Below are 10933 nucleotides of genomic sequence, written 5' to 3'. Positions count from 1 at the left end.
AAAAATTATTTGAAAAAAAATATTATATACAAGCACTTACCTAATAAAAAAAATGAAAAAAAAATACCCTAACACTTATGCGCCAAATGGTTTGGCAATTAGGGAAAAAACATGACCTAATGCGCCATTCCATTTGGCGCCAACTCTTAGAATATTAGGGTTAGCCATTTCAAATGGCGCATGCACCCTAATTTTACACCTACGCGCCATTTCAATTGGCGCATCCACTTCACCGGAAATCCCAAACCTAGACATTTTGGTAAATAATTTGAAAACATGATTTTTTTTATAATTTTTTTTATTAAACCTGGTTATTTAAATTTTTTTTTCTAAATTAAAGTTTTTTTGCATTTAATTCTTAAATTTTTCTTTTAGGTATCAGATATAGGAACTCTAACCTAAAAAAGAAATAATTTAGAAAATAAACCCAAAAACACGATAACTTAGTCGGAAATCAATTGTGTTTTTCTTTTCTCCTTATCAAAAGTAGATCTTCATAGTAAACTATGGACCCACATAGCTTAACTGGTGCCACGTGGTATCAAAAGTGGGAAACAAGGAACCATCCTTGACGCTGCTGCAACGTAGCAGATCTCGCTAGCAACCATGGTAGCATTCAATCCCCCATCTTCTTCTTCACCCGCTCCAATTCTCTGACTTTCTCTCTTTTCCACGATCCCATTCCCATTTTCCCTCAAAACAAAACTACAAACCCTAGAAATCTCCAACCATTCCATTTCGTTAACTCGATCTGAGTGAATGTTCAGAACACCGTCGCAATGGCGGGAAAGTCTGACGCAGTATCGATCCACGTTCCTTACAAGAATCTAAGGAACGCTTCTTCCGCCGCTGAGGTCGAACTCGTCGGCTTAGATGAACCTCGTCACCGGATCGACCTCAATTCGCCGCGCTCCGATCAAGTACCGCCCAAAAATAACGCCTCCATTGTTCACCTCGTTCTCAGTTGCACTGTCGCTGCCGGTGTTCAGTTTGGTTGGGCTTTGCAGCTTTCTCTTCTCACACCTTATATTCAGGTTCAAACGCGGTTAACCGACTTATTCTAATTTTGACCAGATCCGAAATTTTGTTAGAATTGCAATGTCTTCTAAATTTTGCTATGATTATGTTTGGATTTGGATTTGCGATTCACTATAGTTACTCTGTTTGTATGCTTTTGATGCAGACGTTGGGAATAGGACATGCGTTTTCTTCATTTATTTGGCTTTGTGGCCCCATTACAGGCCTTGTGGTAGGTTTTCTTTTCATCTATGATTTGAATCCGCATTACATTTGAAATTTGAAGTTCATTTCATACTCAGCCTTACTATTTTGGTTCCTTGCTTTCTATTGCTTCATTAGAATATGTTCAAGCCTCTATTTTTTGACTTAGTTTCGATTTGATCTTAAATGATTTTATTGATAATCCGTGTCTATAAAAGATGTTATTAAGAAATATCTCCAGATTAACAATTTGGATATAAGCATGGTTCTGGATAGAACATTAAAACGAAAGTTGATCGAGGTAGCCGACCCCACTTAGTGGGCCAAGGCTTGGTGGTGGTTGTTGTTGTTGTTGTATTAATGTGTGCCTATGCCGGACTATTTGTAAATTTGCATCAGCCTGTTGCTGCTTCATCCATGTAATTTATTTAAATATCAAGCCATTCTTTAGTAATGCTGATATTTGCAATCCCGAAAACTTTTTGTTGAGTATTGATAGAGTTCTTCAAACGAATTTATGTTTTGTTATTGTTTTGTTGGTTTTAAACTGGTAAATTACAGGTTCAACCCTGTGTTGGTATTTGGAGTGATAAATGTACTTCAAAATTTGGGAGAAGACGTCCATTCATTCTTGCAGGATCTCTTATGATCTCCTTGGCTGTAAGGATTTATGACACTGCTTGTTTTCTGACATGTTTTTTTTACATTGTATTGCATATGAGCTAAAGATAAGTTTTTATAATTTAGGTGATACTGATCGGGTTTTCTGCAGACATTGGATATGTATTAGGGGATACAAAAGAGCATTGCAGGTCTCTGTTTCAATCATTTTGTACTTTTCTTCCTCATTTAGTTTATTCTTCTTTTTGAATTTCACATAAATGAACTAAAATATTGATGGAACTCATCCGTAAAAAAACAAAATTGTAGTACATTTAAAGGGACTCGAACAAGGGCTGCTGTTGTATTTATTCTTGGGTTCTGGATGCTGGACCTTGCCAACAACACAGTACAGGCAAGTTTTTTAAATGAATTATAGTGTGCTTCCATTTCATTAACTTTACACTGACGATGATGTAGTTGAACGGTGGTAAACTAAACCCTGTATTTTTTTGAAATTTAAATTATAGGGGCCAGCTAGAGCACTTTTGGCAGATCTGTCGGGTAAACATTTCTTATTGTACAAGTAAATTGTTTAAGTTCTTAACAGCCACAATGGGAATCATTGTTTTTCATCTTGCATTAAAATATTTGTTTGGTAATCAGGAGACATTATGAAATAACACTTTTGCTCATTCGTAGGTCCTGATCAACGCAATGTATCAAATGCTGTCTTTTGCTCATGGATGGCAGTGGGAAACATTCTAGGATATTCTTCTGGTGCTAGTGGAAAGTGGAACAAGTGAGACATTGCTAATATTTTGGTGTTATTCCATTTTTCTGCGTACTGCTAACTATATAAAATCCATTACACTGCTTAGTAATTGAACATTTTATTATTATTACACTTATTTTCGGAAATGTGCACTCTTTACAAAAAGGAATACTTAGAAACCATACAAAGGAGAATAATTGGTTCTACACTTAGGCTGTATTGTTATGGGAGAATGTATATTTAGAAAAGAATAATGGTTTGAAACACAAACATGGATGATAGACATGACATGCAGACACCGGTAATGTCCAAAATATAGGGCACAACAACATGGATATTTATATATTATTATTATTATTATTATTATTGTTGTTGTTGTTGTTGTTGTTGTTGTTGTTGTTGTTGTTGTTGTTGTTGTTGTTGTTGTTGTTGTTGTTGTTGTTGTTTTTATTGTTATTGTTATTGCTGCTGCTGTTGTTGTTGTTGTTGTTAGAAAAGCATATAATTCATAAATGGTCGAGAAGATTCTAAATTGAATCTGTTTCTATTTTCTATATTATGATTATGATAGTTGAAACCAAATTACAAGGAGTGAGATCTAACTAACTTCAGTTAGTTAGTTTCTTAAATTCAAGGAATTAGTTACATCTAATGGGGGTACTGGGCAACTAGTGCACAATAGATACAAGGTGTTGGTATCTAGACTATTCCAGAACTTTCCGAAGTTAGTTCCCTACTTCCCTGCAAGCTTAATTGAAGGGGATGAGGAAGCTCATCAAATTTGTTTGTAGATAGGGCCGTGGTCATGATATCAAAATAGGGATGATGACCAAGGATATACAAAACTCTGAGCTGCTAATTGAGAATCTTTTCCTTTACAAAGAAAAGCTCAAGCTCCGCATGCTTGGTACGAGCATGTAAGATGGAGTTGTGAACCAAAGCTATGATACTCATGTTGTCACAATGGATGATATGGGGAGGAGTAACTAATTCCAATTTTTGAAGAAGAGATTGAATCCAGAGAAGCTTAGAGGTAACAAGGACCATGCTTTTGTACTAGAACGAGATGTGTCTGGTTGCTTCTTGGCCCATCAAGATATGAAATTTTTTCCAAGGAACAAATGAGTTCATGGGAGGACCTCCTTTCATTAGGGTCATAAACCCCAATCAATATCACAGTAGGCTTAGAGAGAAATGGATGCAGGAGCCAATTGCAAGCCCCCAGAAATAGTGCCTTTGAGGTTGTACCTTATGATGCTTTTACAACTGTAAGTGGGAATCAAGGGGTTTAACCGTAATTGGCACACATTGTTGATTACAAAGCAAATGTTAGGTTTGGTGAACACCTCCCACAAACCTGTACATTGTGGAATTAGTCAAGGGATCAAAGCCATCTTTAGAGAGCTTGAGGTGGAAGTGGACCCCTCGACACAAGTCTAGCTTTGAACTTATTATACTCTTGAGTCATGGCAGCTAGCTAAGGTGGAATAAGGCAGGGCTTGCATTATGATTTTTTGCTCAACATGAGCAATGAGGAGAGTAGGATGAAGCCTAAGGCTAACAATACCATCTTTGGACTTAGTATGCATATGATGAGTATTGGCAGGGAGAGACTTGGTTTTGGGAATTGGTGGACAAGGTGAATTTTTTGTTTATGTTTAGAAAACTCAATATCCGGCCCAAGGACCGACAAGGTGGAGAAATGATAGGTGAGGGTGGCACATTAGAGGTGCTAGTGAAGGGCATGTCTTGAGTAGGAGTTGAGTTAGGAGTTGGGATAATAGGAGTGTTAAGGTCAGTGGTATTAGAAGGAATAATACGTTTAGGAATAATGGATATGATTGTAGGTATTATAAATGGACTGTTGGTTTTGGTTGGGGACTAAAGAGTTTGTGTTTTTAAGGTCTAAGTAGTGGGAAGCTGGAGCAACCAAAAGATTTGAGAAATTTGTAGTCAAGTGGATGACCAAAATGTTTAGTGTAGGAAACCTCAAACTTGAGAGAAGAAGTTGGAAGCCTATTGATGAGATAGACACTAGTGCCAATGGCATAAATGTTGAATATGCATGTGGAATTGGAAATTTTGAATGTGAACCACTCTGAGATGACCAGGGAGGGGCAAAATTACGGTAAACTTGCGAGTCATCTAGAGGAATTTATGGAACATAATCTCTCTTGAAGTTGAACTTGTGATAACAGACTAAAGCTTCATGTCCATATTTCCTGCATACTTGATATTGAAAAGAGTTACTATGGCTACCACGTCCACGACCATCACGACCACCTTGAGAGTAAATGGAAGATGGATCAGTGTTATCTAACAAAGGAGGTAAATCCAGTCCAGTTCATCTGAGGAGAAGTTTAGGAAAGTGCAGTATTGGATGTGGTGGATGAAACAATGAGATTTGCAATAGCAAAGTAAATGGAAGATGGATCAGTGTTATCTTAAGAAAGGAGGTAAATCCAGTCCAGTTCATCTGAGGAGAAGTTTAGGAAAGTGCAGTATTGGATGTGGTGGATGAAACAATGAGATTTGCAATAGCAAAGTAAATTTTGTTTGCGAAATCTATCATGGAGTGATTCATGACAGAGAAGGTCTCAACTTCCTTAATGGAGATAGATCCAAGTTTTCCAGTGATAATGCTAATCGTGAATTCAATGTTTTGAGGAAAACCTTTTGAGGATTACATCAGGTGTTTGCATGCAGAAATTGGTTGCCAAAGGCATTGATTGATCCAATTAGGGTTTGATTGTGAAGGACTATTCTTACAGTTTTCAAGGTGCGTGTATCACATTTCAGATTGAAGTTGACACAACTTCACTTTGTGTTAGAAATGCATAGAGTTCATATATGGTTGAGAGAATTCTCAACTAAATATGTTTCTGTTTTCTATATTAAGATAGTTGAAACGGAATTACAAGGAGTGAGATCTATTTATAGATCCACAAAACTAACTAACTTCAGTTAATTAGTTTCCTAGATTCAAGGAATTAATTACACCTAGTAGGGATACTGTGCAGCTAGTGCAGAGTAGATATAATGGTGTGGGTATATATAGTATTCTAGAACTTCCTAAAGTTAGTCCCCTTTTTAATAATAATAATAATAATAATAATAATAATAATAATAATAATAATAATAATAATACTAATAATAATTATAATTATAATAATAATAATAATAATAATAATAATAATAATAATAATATTTATTACTCCCTCCGTTTCAAAATGACTGTCGTTTAAGGTTTTTGCACATGGATTAAGAAATGCAATAATGTTGTTATGTGACATTACACTTTTATTAAATTAACCTTATTAAAGTATTGGAAATAGTGTAATTATTAAATTTAAAGGACACAATTTTGGAATAGTAGTAATAATTGCTACATTGAAAAGTGAGAATGACAAGCATTTTGAAACGAATTTTATTTGCTAAAACAACATTCATTTTGAAACGGAGGGAGTATTATCATCATTTTATTTTTTGTCGTAAGAATAATAATAATAATAATAATAATAATAATAATAATTATTATTATTATTATTATTATTATATGTTATACTATATAACTAAATAAAATCAAATGCCATTGAGCATTATTTTGAATACCTATACTAAGAGTTAAGCTTTATATATTCGTCATTATCTCAAAAGATCTTGTTTAAACTTTAAATATGAAATTTACCTTTATGAGTCTCAAAATTACTGGAGACATCATTATGTAATTTGAACATTTTGCATTTGGGCTTCTTTTTGTTATTGTTGCTATCAATGTTGTCAAGATCGTGATTTTGGCTAAGATCGCGAGGGGGTAGCAATATTGCAACTAGGAAGGTGGCCCAAAGAATAGAAAACAGAGCATCCCTGTGCGATTGAGGGAGAGTGAGACTGTAAGATCCCACACTGTTTTGCTTTGCGCGTGAGAGTGTGTGTTAGGCAGCGATGGTCACGAGAGAGGGTGAAGGTCGCATGCAAAAATAAAATAAAATAATATTAGGGTTGTCCCAACCGGGTCGTCCATGGCCTGAATCGGTTCTGCCCATAAGCAAACAAGAATGTACCAAATTGTGCGACTTCACAATCCAGAAACAATTTAGTTCTGATCTTTCTTCGATCTTACACAACTTGATCTTGCTCACGATTCAGATCGTAGAGGGTGACTGAAGTCTGAGATGTCAAACTCGTGCGATCTTGCGAGTTAACTTGTGATATTTATAACATTGGTTGCAATGCCATGAAATCTGTTAAGTGAGTATTGCTTGATCTGCGTTAATACACCATTATGAGATTTGTATTCGTAACTTTATTTTTATATTTACTATTTAAGTTCTTTGTATATCTACATCTACTACCGATTAATATTTTGTTGTTTCTTACCTTAACAGATGGTTCCCTTTCTTAACAACTAATGCTTGCTGTGAGGCCTGTGGCAATCTTAAGGCAGCATTTCTTGTTGCTGTGGTAGGTTACTGCTAAAAATCCTTTTAATTAGACCTTCATATTTGACTTTCTGTTACTATAAGTTCAGAGATCATAAGCATACCTGATTTAAGAATGCGCGGCATTTTTTTTCCTTCTGATTATTGAAACCACATTCTCCTTCAGTTTGTTTATTGTTTCTGTTCATTTACTTTTATTTATTAATTCTCTTGCGGGGAAACATCATCATCTTTACCTACTTATCTGAATTTTTCTTAGTTCCAGTTCTCTGAGTGCATAAATTTGGCTTATCTAAGAATGACCCTTTTTACCTCATAAATGACTTATTCACAGTACAAGTTCTTGCTTAAACAGATGTTGGTTCCCTTTCTTTATAATCATTTGTTTCTGTGATATAGTTTTAATTGGGGAGCCGAGAGAAGAAATAAATGAATATCTAGAGATATAGATACAAGCTTTGAAACACATGCTTTTTCTCTTTGTTGAAGTAAAGTAAACTAAATGTAATGGGAGTTTAGCAAGAGAAACACAAATCATTTATGTAAAGGTGAAAATTGGAGAGAACATATAATACCACAACTCCTGTAATTTTTCATACCTTAGTAGGTCTGTGGTACAAAGTGAAAAACACCACTAAAGTAAGGCAGTCATTGTTCCCCATGGTTATTAGCTAGCAGATCTGTCAAGGTTTTCGATCATATACTGCTAAACATACTGCATTAAATGTGTATACAATTTTTTTTGATAGCTATAATCTCATGGTACAATATTGACAGGTGTTTTTGACATTATGCACACTTGTAACCCTATATTTTGCTGATGAAATTCCCCTTACTACTGCAAGTCAACATCACCGGTTATCAGATTCTGCTCCTTTATTGAATGAACAACAAAATGGCATTGAATTTTCTAAATCAAAGCCTTTATCTATAAATGAGTCCAATGGTGAGACAAGAGAGGATCATTCCGAGGAAGTTGTAAACCTGAAGCATGAGAGTTTCAATGCCGGTGAAGATCATAATGAAAATTTAATGGATGGGCCTGGAGCAGTATTGGTTAACTTGTTAACAAGTTTAAGGCATTTGCCACCTGCTATGCATTCAGTGCTGGTTGTAATGGCTCTCACTTGGGTAGGTACTTCAGTGCTAATGTTCAAAAGATTATTCTGAGATCACATTTATGTTTGTTTTCACATTGGTAGTAAATGTATTTTTATCGCATTTGTGCTGGTGATTTAATTTGAGATCCTTCTTATACTTCCTCCAAACCTGTCTGTCTGCAGTTGTCATGGTTTCCATTCTTTCTGTTTGATACGGATTGGATGGGGAGAGAAGTTTATCACGGGGATCCAAAAGGAACTGCTTCTGAAATAAATCTTTATGATCAAGGTGTTAGAGAAGGTGCATTTGGTTTGCTATTGAATTCTGTAAGAGCTCAATATTGAATATTACACTTTTTAAAGACATTTATCACAAGTTTTTATCAATGATGGTCAGAGACTTTGTATTTATCTTTTAGTAAATTAGATTTTTTGGACATTATTTCCAGAACAATCACAAATCTCACATTTCACTTTTGGCTTTAAAGGTTGTGCTTGGAATTAGCTCTTTTTTAATTGAACCAATGTGTAAGTGGATGGGTGCAAGATCAGTATGGGCAGTGAGCAATTTTGTCGTCTTTGTTTGCATGGCTGGCACTGCTATCATTAGTCTAATTTCTGTCCACGATTATACCGGAGGAATAGAACATGCGATTGGAGCAAGTGAAGGAATCAAGGTTGCTTCCTTGGTTGTCTTTATTCTGCTTGGATTTCCACTTGCGGTAAGTAAAGTTGGCACATTCAAACTATTTTTATCCATTGTTAGTTTCCTTATTTTCCTTACCAATCCTCTTTACCATTCATGGTGTTTGTTCATTTATATAAATATGTAAGTTCTTGACAGGATAAATTTCCATATTTATATTACAGATTACCTACAGTGTTCCATTTGCTGTTACAGCAGAATTGACTGCTGATTCAGGTGGTGGCCAAGGTTAGTATTAAATGGAGATGTTCTTAATTTTTGGGCTGTTAAAAATTTCAGATTTGAAAATGTTTGATTTTTCTGCAGGATTGGCTATAGGAGTTCTAAATCTTGCAATTGTTGCTCCACAGGTACACCTTATTCTTCTCAAACATTGCTATATGTTAGTCCTCTCCTCCATAATTGGAGAGCAGACCCTTTTAGTGTGTCTGTTCCTATTACAAAACTAATATTGTACAACTTGGTGTTTTGTTCTTTCCTATGCAACTGAGACCTTCCCCCCTTAACTTTTTCCTGATAATTCTGGATGAAACTCGGTGTAATTAATTTTACAACAGGCTAATTAAAAATTCTTATGACTGAAAAACCACTAATTTGACAAAATAGCTTCTTTGAGCCGGTGTTATTTTTATTATTTATATTTATATCCATGCAAATAGAACTAGTGGCTTTGGTGTTCATCAGTGTCTGCTTATGCTTCTGTAATTGTTACTTTCTGAATCAGAATCTCCCTCTTTCAATTGTGAAATTTGAATTTCTTGTAAACGTTAGTGCTATTTTGATGTATTATTGGTTTTTGTTTAGATGATTATATCCCTTGGATCTGGTCCATGGGATGCTCTCTTTGGTGGTGGCAACATTCCTGCCTTTGTTTTGGCCTCCGTCTGTGCTCTCGCCGGTGGCATTTACGCATTTCTTAAACTGCCAAATCTTTCTAGCAATGCCTTCAAGTCATCCGGATTTCATTTTGGCTAGCTGTTGGAAGATCGAATCTGGTAAAGTTTTTAACGTGTACATGGTCCTCAGAAATTGGAATAACATGAATAGTTTGGAGAGCTGGCAAGATGATATTGTGTTATGTTGCTTTCCAATACATACACAGAAAGGCACATTCCACATTGCATATTCAAATTCATTCATTCTTCCTCCCACATTGTGGGTGTTGTATTGTATGTAATATATTATAAAGGCTGCACAATAGAAGAAAGCTTAGGAGCATATAGTAACACACACATTTGTAATCACCATTATTCAATCAATTAGTGATTACAAAATGATGAGATCAATTTTGAGAGTAAATCTTGTGACTTGGGTTCACACTTGTTAAGGTGAATGGAGCACCTGTTAAGATAATTTTGTTAAAATAGCGCGATGAATGCCGTAAGTTGTCTGAAAGCAAATCTTAAAAGAATGTATAATGTAAGTCCATGTATTAGTTATGTATATGATATATGTATTCTTGTAAGCAAGACTTAGAAATGCAGAAGTATGCCGAGGGTAATGGTTTTCTTGCTGTTGAGAAAAACACATTTATCAAAAGGCAAGACCCATAGTCAAAATGGGTAGGGCTACAATTGTAAGAAGTTTCTTGGGGACGAACTTTTCTTTTATCTGCAGGTCTATTTCTTGACAAAAAACGTTTTTTAATTTCCATATAGAAATGTTCTTTTAATAATTCGTGTGTTTCCTATAACATATTGAGAGCGGGTTGATTATGTTCATTTATTGAGATAAAGCTGAATTGTTTTGTCCAGTTTTTAATAAGGGAGTTTTCCAATCCACTTTCAATGATGTGGGAGGATTTTATCGGAATGATTTTGGGTGAATTTGATGTTAAAATATTCTATTTCCGTTCCTATTATAAAGATATTTTATTTTTCAAATTTATTAAATAATTCCTATTTATAAGAGATATTTTATTTTTCAAATTTATTAAATAATTAATGTATATAATTTATAAGCAGATTTGTTTCTTATAAAAAGGAATGGAGTTACTTATAAAAAGGAATGGAGTAGTTACTATTATAAAAATTTTGACAGTGCATATTTGTAGATTTGAGTATATTAGAAATATATTGAGAAACTCATG

The 10933-nt window shown here is 34.8% G+C and overlaps 1 protein-coding gene across 2 annotated transcripts; it reads left to right on the top strand.

The window, feature by feature from the left end:
- Positions 1 to 484: 484 nt before the first annotated feature.
- LOC131640056 (sucrose transport protein SUC3-like) lies at positions 485 to 10672 on the top strand. 2 transcript variants are annotated; one of them, XM_058910466.1, is made up of 14 exons: positions 485 to 1034; positions 1184 to 1249; positions 1783 to 1881; positions 1969 to 2033; positions 2152 to 2236; positions 2352 to 2385; positions 2524 to 2623; positions 6985 to 7060; positions 7816 to 8169; positions 8322 to 8465; positions 8627 to 8860; positions 9009 to 9072; positions 9151 to 9194; positions 9649 to 10659. In XM_058910466.1, the coding sequence occupies exons 1-14, from the start codon at positions 780 to 782 to the stop codon at positions 9817 to 9819; spliced, it is 1791 nt and encodes a 596-aa protein (XP_058766449.1). In that variant the 5' UTR covers positions 485 to 779; the 3' UTR covers positions 9820 to 10659. The 2 variants fall into 2 exon arrangements, with proteins under 2 accessions (XP_058766449.1, XP_058766450.1); XM_058910467.1 differs by lacking the exons at positions 485 to 1034; positions 1184 to 1249 and having other exon boundaries at positions 1815 to 1881; positions 1994 to 2033; positions 9649 to 10672.
- The last annotated feature ends 261 nt before the right edge of the window (positions 10673 to 10933 follow it).

This window comes from Vicia villosa, unplaced genomic scaffold (genome assembly GCF_029867415.1).
Source record: "Vicia villosa cultivar HV-30 ecotype Madison, WI unplaced genomic scaffold, Vvil1.0 ctg.002924F_1_1, whole genome shotgun sequence".
NCBI lineage: Eukaryota > Viridiplantae > Streptophyta > Magnoliopsida > Fabales > Fabaceae > Vicia > Vicia villosa.
The sequence above is the reverse complement of the archived record's forward strand: the minus strand, read 5'-3'. Positions and strand labels throughout refer to the sequence as shown.

Coding starts and splice junctions, on each gene's coding strand:
- LOC131640056 (XM_058910466.1), top strand. CDS start 780: ATGGCGGGAAAGTCTGACGCAGTATCGATCCACGTTCCTTACAAGAAT. Junction 1,250..1,782: donor GCCCCATTACAGGCCTTGTG/GTAGGTTTTCTT, acceptor GGTAAATTACAG/GTTCAACCCTGTGTTGGTAT. Junction 2,034..2,151: donor GATACAAAAGAGCATTGCAG/GTCTCTGTTTCA, acceptor ACAAAATTGTAG/TACATTTAAAGGGACTCGAA.